Source organism: Brachyhypopomus gauderio, chromosome 19 (assembly GCF_052324685.1).
Source record: "Brachyhypopomus gauderio isolate BG-103 chromosome 19, BGAUD_0.2, whole genome shotgun sequence".
NCBI lineage: Eukaryota > Metazoa > Chordata > Actinopteri > Gymnotiformes > Hypopomidae > Brachyhypopomus > Brachyhypopomus gauderio.
Genome location: NC_135229.1, coordinates 4,749,000 through 4,776,914, shown reverse-complemented (window position 1 = coordinate 4,776,914; position 27,915 = coordinate 4,749,000). Strand labels below are relative to the sequence as shown.

At 41.9% G+C, this 27,915-nt stretch overlaps 2 protein-coding genes and 1 long non-coding RNA gene across 6 annotated transcripts; 2 read left to right on the top strand and 1 right to left on the bottom strand.

The window, feature by feature from the left end:
- Positions 1-27,808, top strand: LOC143483019 (uncharacterized). Of its 3 annotated transcripts, none has more exons than XR_013122360.1 (4): positions 1-400; positions 10,116-10,168; positions 26,599-26,969; positions 27,161-27,808. It is a non-coding gene; the product is annotated as an uncharacterized LOC143483019 (long non-coding RNA). The 3 variants fall into 3 exon arrangements; XR_013122359.1 differs by lacking the exon at positions 1-400 and adding an exon at positions 9,499-10,018 and having other exon boundaries at positions 26,766-26,969; XR_013122358.1 differs by lacking the exon at positions 1-400 and adding an exon at positions 9,499-10,018.
- On the top strand, positions 339-6,465 carry LOC143483017 (chemokine XC receptor 1-like). 2 transcript variants are annotated; one of them, XM_076981682.1, is made up of 2 exons: positions 339-1,561; positions 2,143-2,282. In XM_076981682.1, exon 1 carries the CDS (start codon positions 468-470, stop codon positions 1,521-1,523), a length of 1,056 nt encoding a protein of 351 aa, XP_076837797.1. In that variant the 5' UTR covers positions 339-467; the 3' UTR covers positions 1,524-1,561; positions 2,143-2,282. The 2 variants fall into 2 exon arrangements, with proteins under 2 accessions (XP_076837797.1, XP_076837798.1); XM_076981683.1 differs by having other exon boundaries at positions 1,422-1,561; positions 2,143-6,465.
- Positions 23,387-25,501, bottom strand: neurod6b (neuronal differentiation 6b). The gene is made up of 2 exons (XM_076981684.1): positions 25,367-25,501; positions 23,387-25,123 (listed from the first exon to the last, which is right to left on the bottom strand). The coding sequence occupies exon 2, from the start codon at positions 25,116-25,118 to the stop codon at positions 24,105-24,107; it is 1,014 nt and encodes a 337-aa protein (XP_076837799.1). The 5' UTR covers positions 25,119-25,123; positions 25,367-25,501; the 3' UTR covers positions 23,387-24,104.
- Positions 27,809-27,915: the final 107 nt, after the last annotated feature.

The window sequence follows — 27,915 nt, the reverse complement described above, 5'->3', positions numbered from 1 at the left end:
CCTCATGAATTGTTGGTAATCTTTGCAACATTAGGAATTTAATGCATGGTTTTCACATAAATGTGAAGACATTTTGGAACTTCTCCTCAATTGGGAAATAAATTGTTTTACTCTTTCCTCTGATTATTTCTCATTTTACAGAGAATTTCGAGGACAGTATCTGTTACTTCACAGACTCAGTAATTTCAAAGACTTTGTGGTTACTGAACAGAAATGTGAATAGTGAGCCAGCACTCTGTAAAGTTTGCAGCAAACAGTCCTTTTCTTTCCGGACTCAAATTAAAAGTGAAGTTGATGAGCAAGGCAGAATAGAAAGAGGATGCTCCTTCTGTCTGAGAGACCAGATCGTTCTTCCCTTGAAACTTTTTTGTACTGGGAGTTGTCCATTTGAGTCATTAAGGTAGGCAGCATTTCGTTTCATTCTTCTCTTACCATCATGTTAACATTCTAAAAGAAAGAACATAGACATGGCAGTAAATAACAGCAGCATCTTAGACTACCCATATGAAGACATCGTAGATGACTTAATCAAGGAGTGTCAACCGAAGTCATACTCTCAAATTACAGCAGCCAGTTTCATTACTGTCTGTTGCTTCAGTTTACTGGGAAACTGCCTCCTTCTCTACACCCTGGTTCGGTTTGAGGATCTCAAGAGAGTGACCGTGTTGTTTGTGTTAAATTTGGCGATCTTTGACCTGTTGTTCACATTAACGCTCCCTTTATTTGCCACTGAACACATAAACCAGTGGGTTTTTGGCGACGTTGCGTGCAAGATCGTATCTGGGGCCTATTTTGTGGGAATTTATGGGAGCCTGATCCTCGTCACCACCATGACAGTTGACCGTTTCCTTACCGTAGTGGTACGCAGTCCTTGGCTGACACGCAGACGCAGGCTTCAGTGTGCCAGAGCTGCCTGTCTGGGCTCCTGGCTCATTAGCGGAGGTGTCTGTCTGAAAGAAGCCCTCACCTCTCAGGCGATGCTCATGGATCAGGTCTACACCTGCAACTCTGCTACATCCGAAGAGGACAACTATGGGTACTACGCGCAGTTTGCCTTGCTCTTCCTCCTGCCGCTGGCCATCATCATCATCTGCTACAGTGCAATCCTGCACACGCTCAGGTCGACCTCGGGCAGACAGATGTACAGAACCGCGCTGGTGGTGCTGTGTATTGTGGTGGCATTCTTCATATGCTGGGGGCCTTATCATATTATCATAATAATAATGGCGACGCAACAGGACAAGGACTGCGAGAAGCAAGACAGACTACACCTGGCTTATGTCCTCTGCCGCATCCTCGCCTATTCTCACTGCTGCGTGAATCCGGTGCTGTTTATGCTCGGGGCGAAGTCCAGGACCCTCCTGTCCAGTGTTCTGTTCTGCTCTCCAGAGCTGAGGCAGGCCGGGCACGAGGCGAAAGCCCACGACCTCAGCCACTCCAACATCCTGCAACACTCAGTGGTTGAGCGGTTGGATGGGTGCAAAGCTAAAGAGCAAAACGTAACAGAACTCAAGTCATTCTGACGGATGAGGGAGAGCTGAACTGCTCTGACGCCAAACCGGTATGTGTGTGTGATTTTCTTAGTTCTTTTTCACACCCTAATTTCATTGTGAGTAATGTTGTAGGTAAATAATTTGCACATTGATGTGAAAGACATGTTTTAAAGGAAGTTGAAATGAAAAGGTTCGTAGTTGCAAATATAACCCAGCAAATAACTAATAAAAGAACAACACCTAACAAACAAACAAAAAACCTGAATATTGGAGTGAAAAGCTTTATTTTGAGAGAGTATCTCTGGAACTCTTATTCATTCATGATGGTTTATTGGCTTATGTGAGTCACGCTAGAGATGTGGTTACTCCTCTCTGTGAGTGTTCTTCACACAAGCTGGAACAGTCTAAGTCATTTGGCAATTAAATCAATTGAACGTTAAATCTAGAAGCCTGTGTCCCTGCTAGCGGCCTTATTATTCATCTCTGATTATTCATCTTGGTTTTCTTTGTTATTAAGTAAGCAGTGTAGTGAAAAACACCCACTGATGAGTAAGTGTGTTTTGGCTTGAGAAAATTGCAATGAAATGAGAAGCAGCTAGTGGTCAATGTTAAACTTGACACAAACACTTTCTTTTCTGTCTCATCCCAGTCACCAAAATGGATAACAGTCTGTATTTGCTGGAAAACTCCACCGAGCCCTTTGACTATTCCAGTTACTACACGAATGACTCTCATGTTCATCCAGACGAGGATCTGCAGATTGCTGGCACGGTCACAGCTGTGTTCTACAGCCTGATTATCTGCCTCAGCCTCTCAGCAAACAGCTTCTTGCTCTGGGTGCTGAGCAGATGCAAAGGTCCAGCAAGCTCAGCAAACCTGCTGCTCCTGCATCTCACCATCTCCGACGTGGCCTTCACCATCACGCTGGTGCCATGGACCATCTACCACATCTGGGGCTGGCAATTCGGGAAGCTGGCCTGCAAGGTTCTCAGTGGTGCTATCTTCGTGGGGTTCTACAGCTATATGATGTTCCTCACATGCATGACTGTGCATCGCTACGTGGCGGTGGTGTTCGCCGTGCGCAGGGCGGTGCTGAGCGCCCGCCGAGAGAGGTTTTACACCAACCTGACCTGCACCTTCGTGTGGGTCTTTTCCGCAGGCTGCAGCCTCCCCGAAGCGTTTGTTTCCGTGACCGAGAACACTTCCGACGGTGTGACGTGTGCCCCCGAGTACGAGTCCCTGGAGGTGGAGCTAGCCACGTACTACGTCCAGCTCTCCATCTTCTTCCTGCTGCCGTTCCTCATCATCGCGTTCTGCTACGCCCGGATCGCGCTGACAATCCGGCGTTCTCAGATCATCAACAGGCAGCGCGCGGTCTGGTTGATCTTCTGCACCGTCATCGGGTTTTTCTTGTCCTGGACCCCCTACAATGTCACCATCTTCCTCCGTTCTTTTCAGCTCCTGGGAGTGCAGACCACCTATGCATGGGAAGAGGGCGTGGCCTATGCTTATTACATCACTCACATCCTGGCCTACAGCCACTGCTGCCTTAACCCACTCATCCAGATATTCGGTGGGGTGAGGTTCAGGAGCCACCTGTCACTGAGCAGAAGGTTTAGATACCTGTCAGATCGAGACAGGAGCAACACTCTCACCTCTCAGGGAACGTCTTTCCAGGCATCCGCTCACACGCATTTTTGAAGGTCTGAAGATCAGGTCTTATAAAAGACCTGATGATCTTATAAAATAAGCTTATGCTGACTTGCTTTTTTCCGTGCAAACTTAAAATCGCGCTTTAAACGAAAGCATTAGTGGGATATGGGCAATCTTCAAGAATGTCATAATGAAACACAAAAAAGGGGATCTGGCTATCAAAAGCAGATCTAAAAACCAAGATGTGCAAAGAATGTTTCTCCTCTGGAAAATGTGTTGCAATGCTAAACAGTAGATGGCAGCAGTGATCTGAACTCTAGAATATATAGAGCTTTGTGTGGCTTTAGAACAAGCATTAGATACAGGGGCTGGGTTTAAACCTCTGCATTGCATGTCATATCTGCACTATATATCTATCAGTGGCCAAAATGTATATTTGCAGCATGCAAACAAAGCATATGTGGCTTATGTGGTTTCCACGCTGCTGCTCTGTGCAAAGCAAAACACAGACAGACAAGCACGAAAACCACACCATACTTGTTAAGTTAGCAGAAAATCAACAATTAATAACCTTTCAGACGAATATCAAACATCGTCTGTTCTGAGAAGGATTCAGAAGAGTGGAAATTCAACTTAGAAATCAATTCATAATTTCACTTCGAATTTCTCAAGGCAAATATTGCTGGAAAAAAAACAGATACCATTGTATTAAATAACAGAACAAAACTATTTGATTGTCATAAGCACAACAGTTTGAGTTCTTCTAGAGCTTGGCCTATACACTTACATCTCAACTGATTCACAAAGTATTTAGTCGTTCACACTAGTCCGCTCATTAGATCACTGTGACCTTTAATTATCCCCTCATCTCCTGTCTCCAAATTATGTAACAGGTAGTTAGACGACAAGCACTTAATAAGCGTGTCTTTTTTTTGCGCATACCACTCATGATTGCGCTGCACAGCATAGGCCTAAATCTAGTGTGTTTATGTGGGTTTGAGTTACTGGTAAAATTACATGTTTTTTTTTTTGTTAAGATCTTCCGCCCACAATAACATTAAGCAATGCTGACATTTTGTTAAAGTGTTAAACTGTATTTGCTGTTGTAGTTTTAGTTCGAGTTAACTCTGCATGATAAGTGGCTTTTTAGCGAGGGAGTGTGTTCCAAAAGCCCGCTTTCATTTCTTAAAAGGCTCCTCGCTTTGTATCGCACATACAGCACTGCTTTAAGCTGGCAGTAGGTTGGGTGGTGTCCATAATCATCTTTAGAGCAAGCATAATTTATAAATAGTTTGGGAGCGGCATGGGAGGGTGGAGAGGCGATAAACCAGCGCACCACATCTGTTTCCTACTTTCTTGAAAGACATCCTCTTTCACTGTCTCCGAACCTCCCTGGCAAATGTGTTACTTAGGTTCATAGCCAGAAGCTAAACAGCTGTTGTTTTCTACTCGACTGCGTCTCATCAGCCTTCCCTGCCCTCGGTGTTCGCTCCCCTCCCTCCTGTTGGACTGCTTCCTTCTTTATTTACTTTATTTACTTTATTTCTTCGTCTTTCTCTACGCACGCGGTTGCTGGTAATCACATGTTGAATTAGTCCTCGCTTTTGTTTGCATGCATCGCTCGCCTCGACCACGTTTGTGGCTTCGTTTCAATAACTCGGACGCGCCGTGCTCTGCACCCTGACGGTCCACAGCGGAGCAGTTTCTGGACGCTGGAAACTTTTGTTGCTGAGCGATCCAAGTCCTGGAATCATTGCAATTGTTGTTAAACACCAAGTTCTTCAAAGGGGTTGTCTGAAGAAACCCCCCTGCTGAGATCAAGTTCAAAACCAACTAACCAAAACCATCTACTTGGAAACTGTTAAACTTTGTTGAAACTATGACTGGAACTATGGGCAAACCATGTACAATCAATGGAGTCAAATAGGACCAGATGAGATCTCTGGATATATACAATATCAAGACATTTAGTAATTGGCATGAAAAAAATGACAGATGCCAAATCCCATGCATATATTAGGAAAGAGATCTTTCTATCACTGATGTTTTGGCTAGCATTAAGATCAATAACATAATGAAATCCAACTTTAAGCCAAAAACCACTGCAGAAAAGCCAGGACTTGGCTGTAGATGGTGTGAAGGGAAACCTTCACAAGCTCCTCACCCTGTCTCAGTGGAGCGTGGAAGTGTAGGTGTGAATAATTGTGCATAATTGTGACTTTGCCAGATATTGTGTGAAGTCGTGTGCATTTTTGTTCCGTTGAACACGTTAATTCATAATATAATCTGGCTCACTTGATTATATTCACACATGTTGGTTTGCAAGGAAAATGTATTGATTGTCCTTAATGATTTTTTGTATTTATTGAGCAATTCCTAATATATATATATATATATATATATCTTCATTTAAGATAAAGATGTCATATTTTACAGCTGTCAACAGGTGGGCAAAATGAGCCCAAATGCAATGCACAAACAGCCACAAAACTAAAATTATATTGTGGCCTGAGCAGTTCCCATGTACCCGAAATATATGCTGTATTGCACTGTAATAAATAATTTTGAAAAGGGTGTTTTTGTAATCTCTTTTATGTGGATGTTGAATTATGAAAGCTGCACAAGATTCCAAAATGTGCCACAGGGGATTAATAAAGTTACCCGATTCCCTACATATTTAATGACATAACTCATATTTCAGTGCTTTGTATTAGCCTAGACCTACAGTACTCAAACCTGGAGCAAGGTAACCATAACAACTATTCATTTAAGAAGTTTAAAACCCTCGTACAAGTGCCTGTACAAGTCTACTTGAGTTTCAAATCACTTCATAACAAACTAACCACAAATGCCTAAATAACAACTGCACACTGTTTCCTTTCTACCTATAAATCTACATCAGCACTAACCTCACATTAAACTGCACGGATCTTTACTCAATCAGGCTTGACATCTTTCTACTAGTGAAAATATACCTAAAAACCATGATATGCAAATGAAAGCAAATGTCTTGCCATTTTCATGTTCTGTAATAGTGAAACTTGATCATTAATTTGCAAACAACTGTGGCATATTTCCTACGCAATAGATGGCAAACGGTTCAATGGCACACATGGTAAAGGAAAAACACATGCACTTTTGCAAAGATGCAAAATACGGATAGTTCATTGCTCTGCCTTTACATTGCTATAAAGCAAACTGTTTGTACATCACTCTGTACTATAACTGTACTACAGTGCAGCTAGAAAACACTGAACCTCAACACTGAACTTCCTCACACAGCCTACACTACTGAACTGTAATCTGTCAAAGTGCAGCCAGCACTACTGAATTATAATCTATGATGAAGTTCTTCACACAGCCTGCACTACTGAACTGTAATCTCTGCAGGGTTGCCAACTTTTCAAGAGTTGGCGAGTGTAAATTGTTGGCCGGGGAGGGGGGGTCGTGTGGCGTGGCATGTGTAAATTGTTGCCGGGGGGGTGTAAGATGGACACAGAGTATGTATTATCCTGTGAGCATTTTTTTATTTTTGATGTAGGATCCTGTGGGCATTTTATTGTGAGTAGTGGAATCCTGTTGCATTTTAGTTTGATTTGTGGTATCTTGTGAGCACTTAATTTTGTGTGCATTTTGTTTTTTGAATAATTTGTAATTTAAACTTCTTTATTCTTATCATAGTGTTGTCAGTTGGACAATAGGACTGAAAATTGTTTGCACTTTATGGTACAGGTTGTGACTGTCCTTGTGCTGTAAGGAAGTATGTTCCTGAGTCCGGCTGATCTTTTGCAAGTATGGATGTGCACTTAAATACGCTTTGAATTCGATTAAAACAACTTGTCCTGAATTTGATTCATCCATGCATTAAATAACTGAAAGTAACTAAGTAACTTTTACTCAAATTACATTTTAAATGAAGTAATTTTGTACCTTTTTGTACCAATTTTGAAATGGGTAATTTTACTTTTACTCTGAGTAGATTTTAGGCAAAGTAAAAATACTTTTACTCAATTACAATTTTTCAGTACTCTTTCCACCTCTGGTCAAATGCGTGTGTCTCACGCTCATTGCGTGAGAGTTGGCAACCCTGGAGTCTCTGTCAAAGTGCAGCCAGCACTACTGAATTATAATCTATGAAGTTCTTCACACAGCCTGCACTACTGAACTGTAATCTCTGTCAAAGTGCACTACTGAATAGGCCTGTGTTGAAAAAATCAATTTTCCGATTCAGAATCGATTCGCATATGATGATCTGATAATCGATTCGTACGTCCAAAGATCGATTTTTTGGTGAACTTTTACCCCCGCCTCGTCACTGAATTCACGCAGGCGTGCTCGGGCTAACTAACTGTAAAACAACATGGCGTCGGACAGTGACGGTAACGACGATAGTCAAACGGCAATCTAAAAACAGAAGGACAATTTATCCAGTGTCAGTGACTATTTACAGTTAGTCCATGTCACTGACAGTTTACCCAGTGTTTTTACAGTTTAAAAAAGTTTAAAATGCTCTTGTAACTTTGGGCGCAAGGCGATGGACGAGACAGAATCCTTTGCACTTTCCAAATCGTTACGTTTATTACATTTACCGAAGCGCAGACAGCGCACATAAAACACGTTTACATAGAACATGTGTGACTCAAACAACGAGCACAGGACGCTGCGCGAACGCACATTAAGTAGACAAACCACACAAACCCCACGTGATGACGAGACGAGCCACAGGTGAGGATTATCACAAGACGCACCCGCACCCACGGAGATACACAGATGCAGACGAGTAGACGCAGACAACGTTAACACACGCCCAACAGGGAGTGGTCGGGGACCGTAACGTGAGAGTTCTGTTCTTATATTCTCACTTTAAAGAAAAATACACGTTTACATTTTATACTTTCAGTTTATTAAGTGTGAGCACTTTTAAAATAAAAATGCATTTGGTAGCAACAGCTTTTGGGTGACTTCTTAATTATTTCAATCATAATAATAATGCACTGGTTAGTGACCCAGTAGGAGTCCACTGTTGCAGATATAGACACCTCAAAGATGTCCTCTGTTTATTGTCCTGGATTACCTTTCTTGAAGGTAGATTTATGAATACCCTTTTCACCAGTCTTCCAGCCATCAGTAACTACCAACTACCAGTAACTATTTGCTGATTAATATTGATATAATACTAGTTTTAACATGTTGCTTCTGTACATAGTCAGGAAACAGCTCAAATAAATACATTTTTAATAACACTAAACCCCGAATTGGATCGAATCGGATCGAATCGATTAAATCGGATTAAATCGAAATAAACCGATTCTTAATCTTCAGAATCGGAATCGGATCGATTCTTGGAATTTGAATCGATACCCAGCCCTACTACTGAACTATAATCTTTGCCTGAGCATTTCCCACAGCACTTTACACTACTGTAATATCTTTAAAAGAGCCTCAAACAGCCTGTACTGCTCAACTTTCATGCTTACACATTGCAATGCATGTCACCATTTTGAATATATCTCACACAGAAATGTGTATTGTGTCCAATTTGCACTGCATATTCAACTCTATAAAATGGAAGTTTAGGTTAGGTTGAGCTTGGCCAACATACCTTCGAAAGGTCACCCATACCTCTTGCACCATTCGATCCAATATTTCTTGGATCGGTTTGTTTATTTAGCCAAGTTACCTTAAATAGTTCTTTTACTTTCCAATTTAATTTGGAAAAGTTGTGTAGCTACTTTAGCAATACGTAACCTGGTCCTTCCAAATAGCTTAACAGCACAAATTTCAGGAGCAACGGCACTTGAAAGATTTTGGTAACAGAAGTTACTGTGTTGCTTGCTTCTATTTTTTAACAACTAAATCGATTAATAAAAGATATGTCAAGATATTGTCATATATTGAGCGTCAAAACATGATTCCACTTTTATCCTTACGATGATTGTTTACATTCTTTCTTAGTCGACTGGATGTTCGTGAACTGAATCTGTTCACTTGCTAATATTGAATGGAACAGCAGAGAAACTTCATGACCGACCTTCTAGTCCAAACATGTTCAAATGTTTTACAATATTTAACAGCGAATTAGAATGCTGTATCAAACGTATACAACATCAAACAGACTGCTGTATTTCCCTAAATGTTTCAAAGACATGAATATTGGAACAGGAAGGAACTACTACTTCACAAACACATGGGGCTCTGTGCGCATGCTCCAGGTATTGGTGTTGGGACGCTGCAGCACGAGGCGATCAGACGACGTATCAGCATGCACGCGGTCTCAGCCACGATGTTATATTAAAATAATTACTTGAATGACAACTTGCAACAGTGTCACTTGCTGTTTGTTGCCTTTGCAATCTGCTTATTTCCCTTCAGACACTGACCACGTGAATTCGGTCGTCATGCTCACGACCGCTTGTGCACGTGTCGCCAAACGTGTTTTGCCTGGTGTGAATTCAAAAGTCAAGCGATATTTCTGGAGCTGTAAAAGGAGACGCTGTATAGGCGGCGCGTGCGTCCCCTACAACCTTAGTTCAACTCGCAATTTTCAGTGTGTGATCAGTCTGGCCAGATTAACTTTTCTGCGTATTTGTGAAACTTGTGCCAAACGTAAAGCGCACCTACGGTCCCCTTTTCGGTTAGGATTGAGTTGTGCGGGCACCATCGCAGGAGATGCGTGTAAACGCGTCCGTGCCGATGCAGTTGGAGCAGTGCCACTCCTAACCCATCTTTTGATGCCTGACACCTTCATGTCTTTGTCCGCATCGATCCGCTCCAGCTCGTTATTCAGGCTGGTATTTAGCATATTCCGTTCCCATTCCTTTGTGGTTTCACTGGACGAGGTGGAACTCACCTGCAAACCGCGCATAGCTTGTGTGAGCTGCAATCTTTGAAACCAACCTACGTTGCTAGCCCTCAATACCCTCTGCGTTTATGCATATACTGACATTTCTATTGCTCTTGTATTTTCAGCTTTAAACTCCCTGCGGACAACTCGCCAAGGCAACAAAGCTCGTGCCCCCAAGGTAAGGTCGTTCCCCAAGTTATCCCATCCAAGTCATCCAAACCCTGACACACAGTCGTCCTGTCCATGCACTGTTCTGTGAGATTCCTCTAGAGCTGAGCATAATTTAAAAAACCGGTGCCTTCCAAATGGTGAACTTCAGGTGAACTTCAACAACGTTGCTCTCATTCACACTAATTTGGCATAATGCTGAGTCTGACAAAATGTCTCTTTTGGAGAAGAGTTTTTTGCACCAGCCAACACACTGTAGACTTTTCTGATCCCCATTCCATTGAACCCGTTCTGCGGAACCCCTGTATACGAATCCTCAATCATACAGTACATTTCTGAATTAGGGAATGTTTTTAACCTTAAGTTTTTGAAGCTGACATCTACAATCTATCAACTTTCTTGCTTTCGGTCTTTTTCTTGGATTGTTTAGCTGAAGGTTGTACTACATACTATTTGAAGTTTAACTATTTGAATTTATTTTTTTTTCTTGACAAAACTCAAGAAAAATGCGCCCTCTACAGGCAGTCATATATTTACCCGCAATGTTTCAATTAGTTCTCTCATAACAACAGCATATGTGGAGATTAAAATATGGTTTCTTTGTCTGTTTCTGCATTAATGTTTTTTAATTCAGTCTTACCTAAAGTTCTCATTAAAAATAACGACTTGGATCATCAATTGTGGCCAACAGCAGTTAGAAAACCAGGTTTTGACCAGAGTTAGAATACACAGCAGCACTGAACTGCTGACAGAGGCTCTAGCCCACAGCCCCATAACAGAACCATAACACAGTTTAAATAAATCACTCTACTGTAGTCACACATCACTCTGATTATGGCCTCACGTTGTAACATTTTATTAGTGTGTTAAAAATCAGTCAGGGTAATGTGAAAAAGTGACCTTCTGGTGAAAAATATAGAGGTGCACTTGCTGTGTTTCATGTAATTTGTGTATGAGACATCATATATTGTTTTATTAAATTTTATGTTATTTTAAATATATAATATTAATTAGAAAATGCAGGATGAGGATGCAATTGTAGTTTAGTTGGCTGATGTAATGCGACCGTGCTGAGTGTAGGCTCAAAATATTGGGTTCTAAAACTCATAGTGGTTCATAAAAAAAATAAATTGAAAAGGATTTTGGACTTTTGACTAATTATATTGGTTCAACCTCTGGTGTTATATTCTAGCCTGTGGACAAAGCAATAGTAAACTTCTGCAAACAAGAACGCTCAAGGAAACAGTTAAAGGAAAGCTAGCAAAAAGTTGCTATCCAGTTAAGTAGCTTGTGACCAATTAGCTCTGAAATCCGATAAATCCACTGTGTACTGTATTCAAATAACATGAACTGTACACATGGACGTAATTTTGATTTCAAAAGTGGGGGGGGGGGGCATGGATTCGTCGCTATTTAAATATTTGGTTTTAACCGTAAAAACTGGGGGGGACCAAAACCGGCTTTTGAAAAAGTGGGGGGGACATGTCCCCCCCCCCCCCCCCCCCCCCCCCCCCCCAAAATTACGTCAGTAACTGTACAGTAAGAATTACAACTCTTTGATTTTCCTACACCAAGGTGTTCCGTTTTGGATGTGTTGTAAAATTGGTGTAGCAAGAATTGTATATAATTCAGGAATAAAAAGGTTAACTTTGTTAAATTGTAAAATAAATGTACTGTGTTTAGTCTTCTACTCTAGGCGCTAGAAAGTGAATTAGTTCACACCTTCCCTCAGTTCCAGCTGTGAAAGAATCTATTAAAAACTAAAGATGCTTTTATGGTCATATACGCTTGTGCATGCAAAGAATTTAGAAATGAGAATTTAGTGTCAACAGTATCTCACAATACACAGCAGAATTTACAATCACATAAACATTCGTTCCTAAATCATCAGTGCTTATGCACAATCACAGATATACGGACATTGTTTTACAGACATTCATACATACTTGCATTCAAACACATAAAAATAATGTAGAACATTCATAAATGTAAAAAGTATTGGAGCGATAAGATAAGAAAACAGATTTAAAAGCAGTTTTGCAAGGTGTCAGAATAGTTATGTAGACTTATAGAAAAACGTTTATGTGAACTGATTGTCTATGACTGTTACGGTATGAGGGAGGACATTTCTGTAATCTGAGCCGTATGATGAAGTCGTATGATGAAACTCTTGACCTCTGGAAGCCCACATGTTTACTGAATCCAGCATTTACTGCAATAAAAAATAAGTTTTTATTATTTACTTAGTTCCTTAAGCAGAGCAGAATTATTTTCAACCTCCAGAAGCCAACTTGAATCCTGTAGTTTATTAAAAGAATTTGAAATGCCAGGTGTTGATTTAATTGAGTTAGATACACATCTGCTCTTCAAAGGACTTTAGTTTTAATCTCGTCATCTCTATAACCACAACCCCCTTTCTCTCAGTCTGTCTGCTTGGCAGTAGGTCTGTCTACACTCACACTCATCTGTCTGTCTACACTCACTCTCATCTCTGTCTGTCTACACTCACTCTCATCTGTCTGTCTACACTCACTCTCATCTGTCTGTCCACACTCACTTTCATCTGTCTACACTCACTCTCATCTGTCTGTCTACACTCACTCTCATCTGTCTGTCTACACTCACTCTCATCTGTCTGTCTACACTCACTCTCATCTGTCTGTCTACACTCACACTCATCTGTCTGTCTACACTCACACTCATCTGTCTGTCTACACTCACACTCATCTGTCTGTCTACACTCACACTCATCTGTCTGTCTACACTCACACTCATCTCTGTCTGTCTACACTCACTCTCATCTCTGTCTGTCTACACTCACTCTCATCTGTCTGTCTACACTCACTTTCATCTGTCTACACTCACACTCATCTGTCTGTCTACACTCACTCTCATCTGTCTGTCTACACTCACTCTCATCTCTGTCTGTCTACACTCACTCTCATCTGTCTGTCTACACTCACACTCATCTCTGTCTGTCTACACTCACTCTCATCTCTGTCTGTCTACACTCACTCTCATCTCTGTCTGTCTACACTCACTCTCATCTGTCTGTCTACACTCACTTTCATCTGTCTACACTCACACTCATCTGTCTGTCTACACTCACTCTCATCTCTGTCTGTCTACACTCACTCTCATCTGTCTGTCTACACTCACTCTCATCTCTGTCTGTCTACACTCACTCTCATCTGTCTGTCTACACTCACTCTCATCTGTCTGTCTACACTCACACTCATCTCTGTCTGTCTACACTCACTCTCATCTCGGTCTGTCTACACTCACTCTCATCTCGGTCTGTCTACACTCACTCTCATCTGTCTACACTCACACTCATCTCTGTGTGTCTACACTCACACTCATCTGTCTGTCTACACTCACTGTCATCTGTCCGTCTGCACTCACTCTCATCTGTCTGTCTACACTCACTTTCATCTGTCTACACTCACACTCATCTCTGTCTATCTACACTCACTTTCATCTGTCTGTCTACACTCACTTTCATCTGTCTGTCTACACTCACTCTCATCTGTCTGTCTACACTCACTCTCATCTGTCTGTCTACACTCACTCTCATCTGTCTGTCTACACTCACACTCATATGTCTGTCTACACTCACTCTCATCTGTCTGTCTACACTCACTCTCATCTGTCTGTCTACACCCACTCTCATCTGTCTGTCTACACTCACTCTCATCTGTCTGTCTACACTCACTCTCATCTGTCTGTCTGCACTCACTCTCATCTGTCTGTCTGCACTCACTCTCATCTGTCTGTCTACACTCACTCTCATCTGTCTGTCTGCACTCACACTCATCTGTCTGTCTGCACTCACTCTCATCTGTCCACATTCACTTCCACCTGTCTGTCTACACTCAATCTCACCTCTCAGCTCATTTCTGCCGCCCTGCTGGTCACACTAGTTCATCACCACTGTTGTGGTGTGGAGAGTTTTTCTCACTAACATACTAGCATTCCACTGTGTCATTCATTTTCCTGAACTCATAGGTACATACAGGCCTCTTTGTTTTTTCACAGTATTTGTTTGTTTAGGATTTCAAGACCATGCAGAAAAAAAACACACATCTTTACCCTCCCATCGACACCCACTATCATGCAGAAAACTTTTCCAAAAAAAAATTATATAAGTGGACATAAGTGATTTTAAACCGCACAGCGCATGACTAATGGTAGAAACATGTTAAGATCATTGCCGGAATGTCCTTGGGAAGACGAATGAATTTTCAGCAGAATAATTAAGTTAATTAACAAATTTGCATGCATATTCATCAGGGCCATTGAAGTCTTTCCAGGCCGGCTTGATGAACGCGTCTGTGTAATAACAGCCTCATTTACATTCTGTCTTCCATTGTCATTTACGTGGTTTAGAGCATCGCACGACACAGAGAGGGGAAAGCAGGCCTTCATGTATGCGCATATATCATGCCCCAACACCGAACGCTGGCCTGTGATTGGCCATCCAGGCGGAGGCGGAATCAGGCTGGGATCGGTGTAGGATAGACTCCGCACTCTCCAGCGTCCAAGTGTGCCCTTGTGGTGGTGGTGTTGGTGGGGCGGGTGGAGAGTCCGCCTATGGCCCCCCTCTCCCCCTCCGCCTGGCAGGCCTTTCCTGGCACGGCTCCCACCTCGTAACTCTCCTGGGCTGGCAGGCTGCACGGAGCTCCATGATGTCTCTGCAGGGCAATCTTTAAGAGCAGCAAGGTGTGACGGCACCGACTGGCAGCTTGGCACCCGTGCCCGAGGATAGCGGTGCTCTCTCAGCCGTGCCCGGGCATCTACCGCTCTCATCATCATTTCTATACATTAAACCACAAGCGTGTGTGTGTGTGTGTTCCTGTGTGCATACATGAATTTGCCTTTGCACCTCTGTGTAAATGTGATTGCCTTTTTATGCATGCACTGAAGATGACTTTTATGCATGGACTGGGGATGACTTCTCCTGCAAGCCTTATGTCCTTCCTCCAATTAGTTTGTTTATTTATGCAGCATCGCCAGGCACGTAGGAAAGACACACACTCCAGGTAATTACATCCTGAGAGGGAACACTAGCATGTTTTCTTTTTTGTCACGCCATGTATTTTGTGTGTGATCATCCCGCCGTTCTCCCGATTGAGAACCTTTTGCGGCTTTGCCGTCGTGCCGGTGAAAACGCACGGGAACATTTGGACTCTGCTTTCGTCGGTGACGCTCTCGAAAGCGCTGTCATTTGAACGTGTAATTTACGAGGAGCTCTTGTAGACCCATTGAGTATAGAGGCCCTTAGCATTGTGTCATTCTGACGCACGGTAGGTTATTACCAACAACCTGTCATGTAAAATGCTGCCACTGCAAACTCACCACAGCCAAAGGCAAGATAAAGGCGGAACAAAGCAATAGCAGTAAGAAAACAGAGTTTCATCAACACACACACGCACATACATGCATGCGCACCCTTTCCAAGACTTATACAAGATTTAAACACCTTTTATATCCAATATGTCCTAGTGCTATGGATTTGTGTTAAGTGTAATTAGCACGTTCGAACTCACTGCAAGATTCACAAGAGAAAATGCATGCGAGTCAGAAAAGTTTCAAGTTGGAAAGTTGCGTTAAATTCCAACATATCTCCTACCATCTTGCAAATGGTTATAATCAGTTATAAAACTATTATTCACTATAGCAAGCATGTTTCAATAATCCCAATGAAGAGGGTGGAAATCGTATTCTTGCTGTACTTGTTTGTTAATGCATTGTGATACAATTCTTCTATTATTAATCCAGAGTTTTGGTTATTCAGATAAAATCAGTCCACTTGGAGAACAACAAGAACAACTTCAAATCTTTGCTTTGCTGAAAGTACCCATATCCATATATCATATATTATTCATTTTTTATGATCTTTACATAAAAGAGACAGAGGCAGAAGAACTGTGCATGTGCTGCATGTGTGTGTGTGTGTGTGTGTGTGTGTGTGTGTGTGTGTGTGTGTATGTGTTTGTGTGTGGTGCTGGGCGTGTGGCATGGCAGCAGTGTTTGATGGCACTATTGATGACAAAGTTGTGGAGAAAGTCAGAAAGCCACACAAGAATTTGATTACCTTCATCCATTATCCGCACAGTGAGCGACAGAGAATCTCACCATCTGTCATCCGATTCATTTACATCGTCAACACCTGCCCTAGCTGTTTACGACTCTCTCTCTCTCTCTCTCTCTTTCTCTCTCTCTTTCTCTCTATCAATCCCCCCCACCACCCCCACCAGGGTTTATTTTTTTCTTGCTTTTATTGAAACACTTTGTGTATTTCTTTGCCTTTATAAATGTAGTGTTACGCATTTTAAACGAATGCTAGCAGTTTGCACACGATGAAATATTCATATCTGGTGGTTGACATTTTTTCTTGAGATTTCATAACTGAAGCAAACATATTTCCTCTAGATACAGTTTAGGCTCCAAAGAGTGTTATGATAAAGGGACATACAAATAAACAAAGAAGCTGATCATAGATACAGTTAACTGTAACAAGGGTGGAGAGACACATCTATAAACTGATACATTTCTCTTTTGAATATACCACGTTGGCTTTGCTAAAATCTGCCTTCTGTCTGTTTTAATATGAGCTTGCCTTCTGTGCCTGTTTCTGTACGTGTGACATCCTTGAACAGGAATATTTAAAAGAGTATTATTGACTCACTTATGTCACATATCATTGCAACGTATGGGTCACCGGCAGGGACAAACTTCCTTTGCCTCAAAATGGGAAGCATGCGGAAATGCTCCTTGTTATTGGTTCTGTGAAACGTTCGGTGTCCCTCTCTCTCTCTCCCTCCCCCTTCCCCGAATCTCCCAGGTGGTGATGGCGGCTGTGGGGCCCATTAGCGCCCGAGTTCCTGCCTCCAGCAGACCATGCGTGTCCCGCCTGACGGTTTTTTGGATCCCGACCAAGTTTTATCTCCTTTGTAGGCAGACAGCTCACTTCTCACCAATCGCTGTCCAGGTGGGGAAGGGGGCGGAGCCCCAGAGACAGGCACGCTCCCAGAGGACAGGAGGGAGAGCGGGGCATCATGGGATTGAAGCTGTAGCAGTGCAATGTCGGACAGGAAGGGAGAGGTGTTGTCTGGAATATTAATGGTTGTTTCAAGTCTGTCGACGAATACATGAAGGGTTTGATGATGGAAAAGAACTCTTCAGAATTTTTTGGGTGGTTTAAGGTAGTGCTGAGATGTTTCTGAGAATGAAGAGTCCGCATGCACAGTTTCCCTGGCAGGGGTTAAACGCTTCAGATAAACAAGGCTAACATGGATGACATGGACAAAAAGGGAATTTTAACAGCAAATCATTGTCTGGTCTTCTCCAATTAGATTCCATTTATGCCTGTTAGTACAAATTCTCACTTTACAAAAGCTGAGAAGTAAAAGCTGGATAGATGTTGGCTTTTTTATTTAAAGGAAACATGTAGCTGACTGTCCATGAGTAAAAACGCGACAAAGACACTGGAGAAATTCCTGACAGTTGAGCAATGTTTGTGCTTCTGTGGTGCTTGGAACCAATCAGATTCCACACCAACTTAATTCAATTAAACCGCATCCCATTTTGATTCCATTCCAGCATTTTGACAACTGGATTTGGAACGAACTACCGAATGTGTCGTCGTGATGGTATTACGACTCAACAAGGTCATCATTTTGTGACGCGGAAGTCTTTCAATACGCATGTGATATTTTATCTGAAATTAATGAATGAAACTGCCGATCAGTTGAAAGATAATGGGCTTCACACGGAGGCGGGGGTATCTTATGTGGTGACTTCGATCTTCTCCTTCTCTTCTGATTCCAGGGACTCTAAATGACTTTGACCTTAGTGCATTTGTTGCGCTCCTGCGCACCTCTCGCTCGCAAGCGTAAACACACACACACACACATCTGCCGGGGCCAGAGGCCAAGAGCACCGGTACCTTCAGAAATGCCCCCTCAGCCCAACGCTCCAGACACATCATGTGCTCCAAGTAGAAAGGACCTGGGAATTGTTGTTAATCACCTCTCGATGGGTGAATTTGTGACTGTTACCACTTTCTAGTATGGGATTTTTAGTGATTAGCAGAGCTTTCAGAGCTTAATTGACTTTTTGACATTTTATTTACTTCTATTTCATTTTATTTTTTCCCTCGTTCATTTCTTAAGGCTTGAACTGCGGTGACCTGGTCTTTGGACGTCTGGGGCTCATGTGTATGTCTTCGTGTTTTAATTCCATCCTTGCCTCTTTTCCAAAAAAGGAAAAAATAATAATAAACTATAGATGAACTCTAATAACTCTAACCTCGTGGCTAAGAAGAATTAGGTTTATTTCGTGTTATCAGTACCAATTTACTTTCACTGGGTAATTTTTAAATCTGCCATGGTACTATCCAGGCAAATGTTCCAATCTGACATTTTCCATGGTTCTTTTCTCTGGTTTGTGCAATTGTCATGTCTGATATGAGTGGGAAGCTCTTAAATTTTAAATCTTTAGCTGCTTTGTGTCACTCCAGGACACTGGAGTCTCTTTGAATCTTCAGCTGTACACAACTAGAACAGATTTGTAGATTATTTACAGATTCAATTCTATATGTAAAAAAAGAATATAAATAGATTAATAGAAGCACACATAAAGAAAACAAAAATGCATGCTTCATCAATTAGATTATCAATTTGGTTATCATCAATTAGATTATCAGGTGTGATGCATGCAGTTCTCATCTCTGGTTTGAATACTCAACATCGCCGTTTATCCACCGGCCTCGGGGTGTCTGAAGAGTAGTGAGAGTTTCAGCAGAGTGCTGGTGTGTACGCCTCTATTGAGCACTCCACTGTTCACCACAGGTCTTTAATGGGTCTATACACAAAAGAGCAAGTTAGTCACAGGAGTGTCAGGACAACAACCCGACGTGAAAAGCGCTGAAATGACCAGCGAGACGATAACGTAGACTGCACGGGCAGGTGTTGGAGTTATTTAGAGTCAACTATTATAGGCAAAGAGATCGTCCTGAAAGTGCTTAACGAAACCCTTTCTGTTTGATGGGATAAAGCTGGAGTGATTGCTTATTTGTTTGTGTATTGGTTTGGTTATCAAAGATCACAATTTTCAAACAAGGTGAATCAAAAATCCCCATAATAAACTGTAAGATTATTTTTCAAGCGGTTCTGAATATGACATTACCTGTTAGATATGGGTTAGATCATGCTCTCCCACGGGCCTCTGTGCACCCGAACCCTGACTTCAGACGTTTCTCCACCCCACTTGGGCCAGTTGCCAGATCATCCCCCACTCAGCCACGCAGATGAGATCCTGGCTACCAATGTGGTGTCATCCCATGGCTTCACTGTCACCTGCACCTCATCCTCCCATGATGCACCATTCCCTCACCACCCCGGCTCCTTAAAGCCATTTAATTAAAGCGCCAAATCCCCCTTCTATTCACCCCTTTCCACAGGAGAAATGATTATTAGGAATTTAATGGGGAGATTGTCACAACCCAGACCATCTGTGTCCCAGGAAAGGCTGGAGATTTTGGGGCGGGTTGTGACGTGACAAAAAGGCCCCATTTTTACCCCCTGCTATTATTCACAGTTGTAGCCAAAGGAGCTTCAGGACACTAAATCATTATTATGAGACCAGAACATTTTTCACTTATAATCACCCAGATTGATGTTAACAGGCTATTTATTGTAGATGATGTCTCAGTGGGAATCGGCCCTTTTTTATCACGTAAAGTGCTGTTTGCCCCTGTAGTATTTAACATGGTATTGACCAGGATTCGGGTCAAAGTCATTTATCAGTTTATTAAGAATCGGGCATTAATTGAATTCAGCACATAACTCAAAAATGCAAAATCTGTGTGCTTGGTTCAACTGTAGTTAAATCAAGCACTGAACTGCTTTCATATTTCTCACATTCTTAATGGAGTATAAGTTTCATTTATGTCGAACTTTATGTTGACAGCAAAGCTCCTGGGTATAATACGTTATAAATCACCATCACTTGACTGAATAATTGCTATGCATATGTATGTGCAATAATGTTTATATATACATATGTGTATACGCATACATGTATATATGTAATGCGTGCATTCTGCATATGGCTTTAGCATATTGTATTGTCCTATACCGCATGCATATAGAATGGGTGAATGTCAGAATGAGATTTTTCCCAGTACAGGAACATAGTGAAGCCCACCCTGTTTTCATTCTCTCACCTCCCACTCTCACACTGAACTGGGCCATATGCTCTCTTACACTTTCCTATCATCTAATGAGTGTGGGTGAGAGAGGAAGAGCAAGAGAGAGAGATACGGAGAGAGAGAGAGAGTGGGAGATATAAGGAGATGGAGAAAAGGGAGGAGGAGGGTGAGAAACGAAGAGAAAAGAAAGTAAAGGAGAGGGAGAAAGGAGGAGAAGGGAGACCTCTGAACCGAGGAAAAGGACCTGTGTATTCCTGCCAAGCCATCCAGTCCCTGCAGACTGACTCTCTCTCTCTCTCTCTCTCTCTCTCTCTCTCTCTCTCTCTCTCTCTCTCTCTCTCTCTCTCTCTCTCTCTCTCTCTCTCTCTCTCTCTCTGCCCATCTCTTCCCCACCCCCCACCCCTGCTCTCTATCTCTTTCTCTCTCCCTCTGAACACACACACACACACACACCTCCTGTTGGGGTGCATCTGTCACATTGCCTCTGTGGTGGAGAGGATATGAGAGAGTGAGAGGGGAAGTGTGGTGTCAAAGGCCTGGAGGTCCTTCAGACTTCAGTCAGACCTCTAGAGACCCACCTCGTGAACCACAGGCCCAGTGCAGGCAGGCGCACACAAAGAGCCTTCATATCCTATTTAAACGCGTGGCGCCGTGCCCGCTGCAGAATGCAATACCATCGAGAGGACAGCGCTAATTCAAATCCTTTATATCTCAAACACACACACAAAAAAAACGCGAAATTTGATTGCTATTGTAGATCCTCGTGAAAACTTTTAGCGTATTGAGTTGGTCAAGCGAGTCGCCGTGGTGTTTATCTTTGGAATCAAACACTTTAGAGAGGGGAACGGTTTAGACGTGTAGATATTTGGCTTTAAATCCATTCCTGTGGTGGGTGAAACACTGATACGTTTGAGCAACATTACATGACCTAGCACATAAAGAAATGATTATTTATGATTATTTTGATGTAAGGTTTTACTTTTATATTGGCTTTAGTAGCAATGTTCAAGATTAGGGCCTTTCGTGCTACTCCTGGTTTTACTGTGATAATATAATTTCTGAAATTATAAAACGTATAATTTCTGATACGTTTTAAGAGATTTATTTCGTAGTTGCGTTCTCTGTTTTTTAATCTCCTCACTATTATCGTCCGAATGTGTTCTGGCCTGGTGTACACACGGATTAAACTGGGCTTTCGGGAATAGACGTCATTCTCACAGACGTATTGCTCCCTTTAAAGTAGATTTTTACTCTTCGATTGGATGCGTAGGCCTAATGTAAATGTGCTGTTTTTACCCCATAAATTCTAGCCACCTTATAATATGAATAATTCTGTAGATTTACCTCTCTCAGAATAATGTGTTTTAAGCAAATGGCAAAACTATAGAGAACTTCTAAAACAAGGGAAAAGTTAAGACGGTCCTTAATTAGCCTCGAGCGCTTTCGAGTACGTGTTACAGTGCGGTGAAGACAACCCGGTTAGCCCGTCACTAATCAGCAGACTGTTGCATCCAGTTTCCGAAGGGCATTTGCTTCTTAATATATAATATAGGCCTATATTATAATATCTAATGCACAATATATAATACTTTTCATCCTCACTCAGATGAAGAGCGAAAGAAAGAAAAGTAAATTTAAACATAAATTTAAATAAAACGTTTTCGATCACACACATCTAACAATAAGAATTAAGAATAAAGTACTCTGGTCTCATAGGGCCGACCTTACGTCGTGCTTTTCGTGATTCTTTTTACCTACAAGACCAAACATATAAATGTACAACTTATCTGCAATATCACTTAGGGGATCTGATGGCCAAACATAGAATGATTCCAAAGTTTATTTTTTGTCGTTGCTAAACAACTTCAAAAGACAGAATAACAGATAACAGGTCTTTTCCTGTTAGTTCTAGCCTACTGATACGGTCCAAGCCTGTAGTTTGTCATTTATTTCATTCGTGCTATTTGTATTACAGCCTTAAAGAACTAGGTTTACAGTCAACTTTAATTAGTATCTGTCTATTGAGCTGGTTATTATTATTATTATTATTATTATTATTATTATTATTATTATTACTAGGCCTAAGATTATTATTATAGTTGTCATTATTATATTTGTTTTGGGCGTACAACGTATTTGGGCCTATCGTTGTAATTTCTACTAACATGAAAACATATTGTAAACATGGAAAGTCCACAATATAAAATGTCCGTTAACAGTTTTACATCCATTATTAAGAACCTTGTAAGGTCATTATGAATTCAACGTGCAAGAGCTGAATTCCCTGTGGAGTACTTACATCTAAATATAAATAAACATAAGGTCAAATTCAAACAATCTTTAATTAAATACTTATTAGCCTATTTCATGTCTTTTGTTTGCAAATTGGGAAGTGTCCGGATAGCATGAGCTACTGTGTCAAACTATGTTTCCAACGGAGAATAGCTTATGTAGGCTAAATGACGGAAATTGCGCGTTTCATTTTAGCAGGTGGTTTCTATTGAGCTGAAATCATCTTAAATAATTTTCCAATACCAAGTTACTCATGTTTAAGTTATTACTGTCTACATAGCTTGACATTCATTTAATTACCTCGGTGCCTTTTTACACTGATAATTCAGAATATTTGAAGTTTCTTTTTTTTTTCTTTTACTTTTTTTGTAATCTAACCAGCTAATAGCAACACGTAAGCTACCAGTTCTATTTGAAGCATACTTAATAAAGTTTTCTGTATTCTTACTAAACCTTTTGGATATGTGATAAGTGCTCTGAAGTTGTAGAATCATGTAGAGATTATCAAAATAAACATGAAAATGCCGACCTTTAGCCACAGTCCAAAATGTTTCTTTCGAAAAGATATTTTTTAAATGTGAAATGATGCTAACCCTGACCTTTTCCTCAGTGACTTCAGCTGTTAACGGTCGACAGATAAAGTCACAGAAAAACATGGTGTTCTGAAACACTTAGGTCAGCAGTCGTATTTAAATAAATTCAATACAACATCATAAATCATCACATTACATCCAAGATTTATTTTGATGTTGATTGAAATACAAACGGAGATATCTTCTCCACAGACTACACATGTCACGCTCGCTTGCCTGAAAATGAGTTTTCTGATATTGACTGAAACATATTGGATAAATACATCCTTCGCCACCACGTAACATTATACTCATAAACATTCATGTTTGGACTGTTTTGTATCATATGGTGTCATTTCAAGTCATTTCGTTCAAGACAACTTAAACCTACGAATTTAAACAGTAGGCTAAATGGCACAAGTTACACAATTTGATTATTTACATCGACAAATCAGTTAAATTTGAATGAGATGACTCCCGTGTTGCATAGTTCTTATTTTTCATTAGCTTTATTGCTGATCCGCATTTTGTCACCGAAAAACTGAATGTTTATAAACACATTTAAGCAATCTTTGATATAATTTCCCTTAATTTTTCATGAACAAAATAAAAATATCAGACGTGGATCTAATTCAAAGCTGGTATACCCAATCATGTGATTTAATAAATAAACTTACATTAAAATCGAAGGAAATGAAATAAATACGTTAGATTTAATAATACGACATTTATTGGAATCGAATAAAATTAGGTAATACATCAACTGACATTTTAACGAAAAATACCGAGCGTCCCCTCCTCGCTGAAATAGCGTTAGGCTAACTGTCAGAGTGGGCTAACAAAATTTCAACCTTTTTCGCACGCTCTTAATTATGAAAACCCGTGTTTAATTCGTCCTGGGTGTGGAAGGGTTGGCTACGGAGATGCAAGTCATATGGGAAATGGCCGTCAGGGGACACTCTGTACATTGAACTGTGGCCAAAGGAGCCCCGTCCAGGCACGCCACAGTACCTCATGCCGTAATGACAGTTCTTACCATACTCTGCCTGGTCCTCGTGTTTTTTAAAAGAGAAAATCCCGTTGTAGTTAATAGGGGGGCTTAGCTGGCTGTCAAAATGTGGGCTACCGCCATCGGGGGACGCGCTGTCGTAATAGGACTCGTAAGTATTGCAGTAGTTGTACGATCGGAACGGTTTGGCGCTGTCCATGGTGCCCGCGACGTGGCCGGTGGGCGTGCTCATCTCAGTGCTTGGATACGGGTAAAGAGCGTCGTAGGGAGGCCTGTCAGAGAACGAAACCTCACCATTGTGATCGGTGAGGAAGTTTCTGGCATTCAGCTGAAGGCAGCCCGCCACCAAGTTGGTGGTGGGCTGCGATAATCCCTTGCACAACGTTTGCACAAAGGCAAGGAGATCGGGTCTCTTGCCGGCGCTGAGGGTCTCCGACAGGGCCCAGATGTAGTTTTTCGCCAGTCTCAGTGTCTCGATCTTGGACAGCTTCTGCGTTTTAGAGTAGCAGGGCACGACCTTGCGCAGGCTCTCCAGCGCGTCATTCAAACCGTGCATGCGACTGCGCTCGCGCGCGTTGGCTTCCTGGCGTCGCAGTTTGACCCTATCGAAGCACCTGTCGGTGGACTTCTTTTTGCGCGGTCCCCGTCTTTTAGGTAGGCCGTCCTGGTCCTCGTCCTGGTCCTCGTCTCTCTCTTCTTCCTCTCTGTCCGAAATTTCGTCCTCTGTTTCCTTTAATTCCAAATGAGTGGCGTTGTCGAGTCTTCGCATGGAGCGCTCGTGCTTTAGACTCTCGTTGACGCTCTCTCGGGGAAAGCTGGCGCCGAATTGAGGTTCGCACATGTCTGGCTCTTCAAATGGTACGGTCAACATTGTCCCTAGACAACAACAAAATCAAGGCAGTGCATCTGGCATGGGTAACACGAGACAGCGAATGGGATTTTGCGTTATCGAAACCAACTGAGTCAAATGAGGCCTAAGACAAGAGAATTTGTGGAACATTTCTTCAAAAGGAGCATCACAAAGGCGACATTGTTGGACTACTTTAGTTATATCGTCTAGATAAGGCGTTGTAAATTAGCCACTGACAGAATGAAATGATCAAGCTCAATTTTGCTTACCTGCCTCTCCTTTTAACGTTTAACTTGCATGTTCAAAATTCCTCTCGATTTCTGCACCACCTTCCATGTGTTTGCTGTAAGGCTGCAAGAATTCCTTTAATCTCTCTCTCTCTCTTTCTCTCTCTCTCTCTCTCTCTCTCTCTCTCTCTCTCTCTCTCTCTCTCTCTGTGTGCGTGTGTGTGTGAAGTGACACCCATGCCAACTGCCAGCGCGGGTACCCATGCCATCTGCCACTGACGTCTTGTGGCAGAGCTGGTCACGTGGTGCGGTCTCGAGGGACTTCCATTCCGCACTGATCATCTGGCGTGCCCGGTAATAGGCACCGGGAGGCTTTCATTTACCGTCAAAAAATCAGAGTAAAGAAATACGGATGCCAGCATTGCCACGGAGGTATAGCGTTGAGACTACTAAATGATTTTGGCTTTCGGAAGAGGCATTTGGTATTGCAATTAATGTTCAAGTCAAGTGCTCGCTCAAAGAGGGCTGCACGCGCTATTCCAAAATCACTTCTCAAGTAACTGCCTTTGTCACACATTACAGAGACGCTCCGAACGAGATAATAGGCTAATAATCTCACTGTTCGTCACTTGTCACAAACGATCCGTCACAACTCAGGAGACTGACTGGTCTGCAGAGAGTTATCTACACATAAAAATACCCGATCAAACAGCGTGAAGCATACAATATTTCCGGACAAACGGAGACCAGGCCGTTCTACATGTGATTGTCTTCGATTAGGGCTCGTTCAGATGGTGTGGGAGTTTGTGAATATTTAACATGGCATTTTGATAAGTTTATCCTCTTTGATAACCAGTCTACAGTCTACTGACCTCATCTTTGTTGCAGTGCTGAGTTCTTCAAACGCAATAGTGTTTGTTTGCTTCATTGTATTTGAATATCAAAACATTACAACATCTCATCACCTTTAAAACAATTTTATTGTAGCCTTCTGGTATAATACTGTGATCATTTGTCTATGAGCTGTAAAGGACAGTCCATAATATTCCCACACATACACACACACACACACACACACACACACACCAATTCGTCCTGTCCTCGCCCCAAAACGCCTCAGCTGGCATCCCGTGTGTTCTGGTCCAGTACACACTAGCATCTGATGAGTCAAACTCCACATTTCAGACTAATCAGTTGACTGCACTAATTGCAAATGCAAATATGCAAATTTATATAATTAATTACTCCACTAATTAGTTCTCTGTTCTTTTCAGGTAATAAATCATTGTGTGGTTGAAAAAGAGTATGAGAGGGCCCTTTCTTCTTTTCCTCAAACAGACGATATAAAGTTCTATATCATGTCAGAGTCCATCTAAATGTGTGTGTCCACTTTAAGACACAAGCGGCGCCTCGCGTATCCATAACGACTGCTGTTTTAAAGAGCCGAGAAACAGCAGCGTTGAGTTCCCACGATGGACAACCGGCTCGACTCGAAGGCAGCTAAACCACTGCTTCACAGTTCTGGGGGTCTGGCGTCAGGATGTTTCTGCACCAGTGTGACATCTCTCCTTGCTTCTAATTGCCACATTATTAGGTCTAAAAGAGCAGAGCGGATCAGAGGCGTGAAGGTGCACCGCGTAAACAGGTGGGTCACCCACTATTAGTCAACCTGTCAAACACGACATTACGTCTCCTGGAAGTCACCAGACACCAAACTTGAATTATAACTTCACCTCAAACCCAGTGTGTGCTCTATGCAACAAATTATATCTGATTTATTTCAACCTTCATGTACTGAACGAACAACTACATTGCTAACTTGACTTGGTCGTGCAGGTTCCTCCTCTACTTCAAGAACGTCTGGCCGTTTCTCTCCACGGAAGCCACTCAGGTGCTCGTTGGGTGTCATCTCAAGATGGGGCGACTATAACTCGCTCCTGCCAGCTTCCCCTGTGTGTCATCACACTCCTTCAACTCATCCAGAACACAGCTGCACAGCTTGTTCCAGCCTCCCGGAGTTCTCCCATGTCACCCCCCCCCCTCCGTCAGCTCTGGGTAGCTGCTCGAATCAGATTTAAAACATTGACACTTGCCTACAGAGTCATAACTGGACCAGCTCCCACATACCTAACAGCACTAATCAAACCCTCTAGTTCAGTTCCACGTCAACCTCCATCAACCTCCTCTCCATCACAAAGGAGACCTGCATCATCTTCTTTGTCCTCCTGTCTTAAGGCTTCAAATGACGACTGAAGATTCACCTCTTCACCGGTGTCACTCATATTACAGACATTACAGACACACTATTCAAGACATATTCCAGCCAATGTGACACCATTAGAGCACAAATCACAAATTAACAGTGATTAAAGAAATATATACTTGTACCTGTGCTAATTGTAAAGCGACTTTGGACATTTTGAAAGGCGCAATATAAATGTAAGTTTCATTCATTTATATATATATATATATAGTACTTAGTAGAAATTCGAAGGTCTACAGGGTTACATTTACATTTACATATTTTATTAAAGCAGATTTAATGGAGCTCTATAGCACCATTTTGCTGGGTTCTCGGGCCGGGCTGCGGA

Bases quoted from the DNA above. Each gene is read 5' to 3' on its own strand.
- LOC143483017 (XM_076981682.1), top strand. From the start codon at position 468: ATGGCAGTAAATAACAGCAGCATCTTAGACTACCCATATGAAGACATC.
- neurod6b (XM_076981684.1), bottom strand. From the start codon at position 25,118: ATGTTGACCGTACCATTTGAAGAGCCAGACATGTGCGAACCTCAATTC.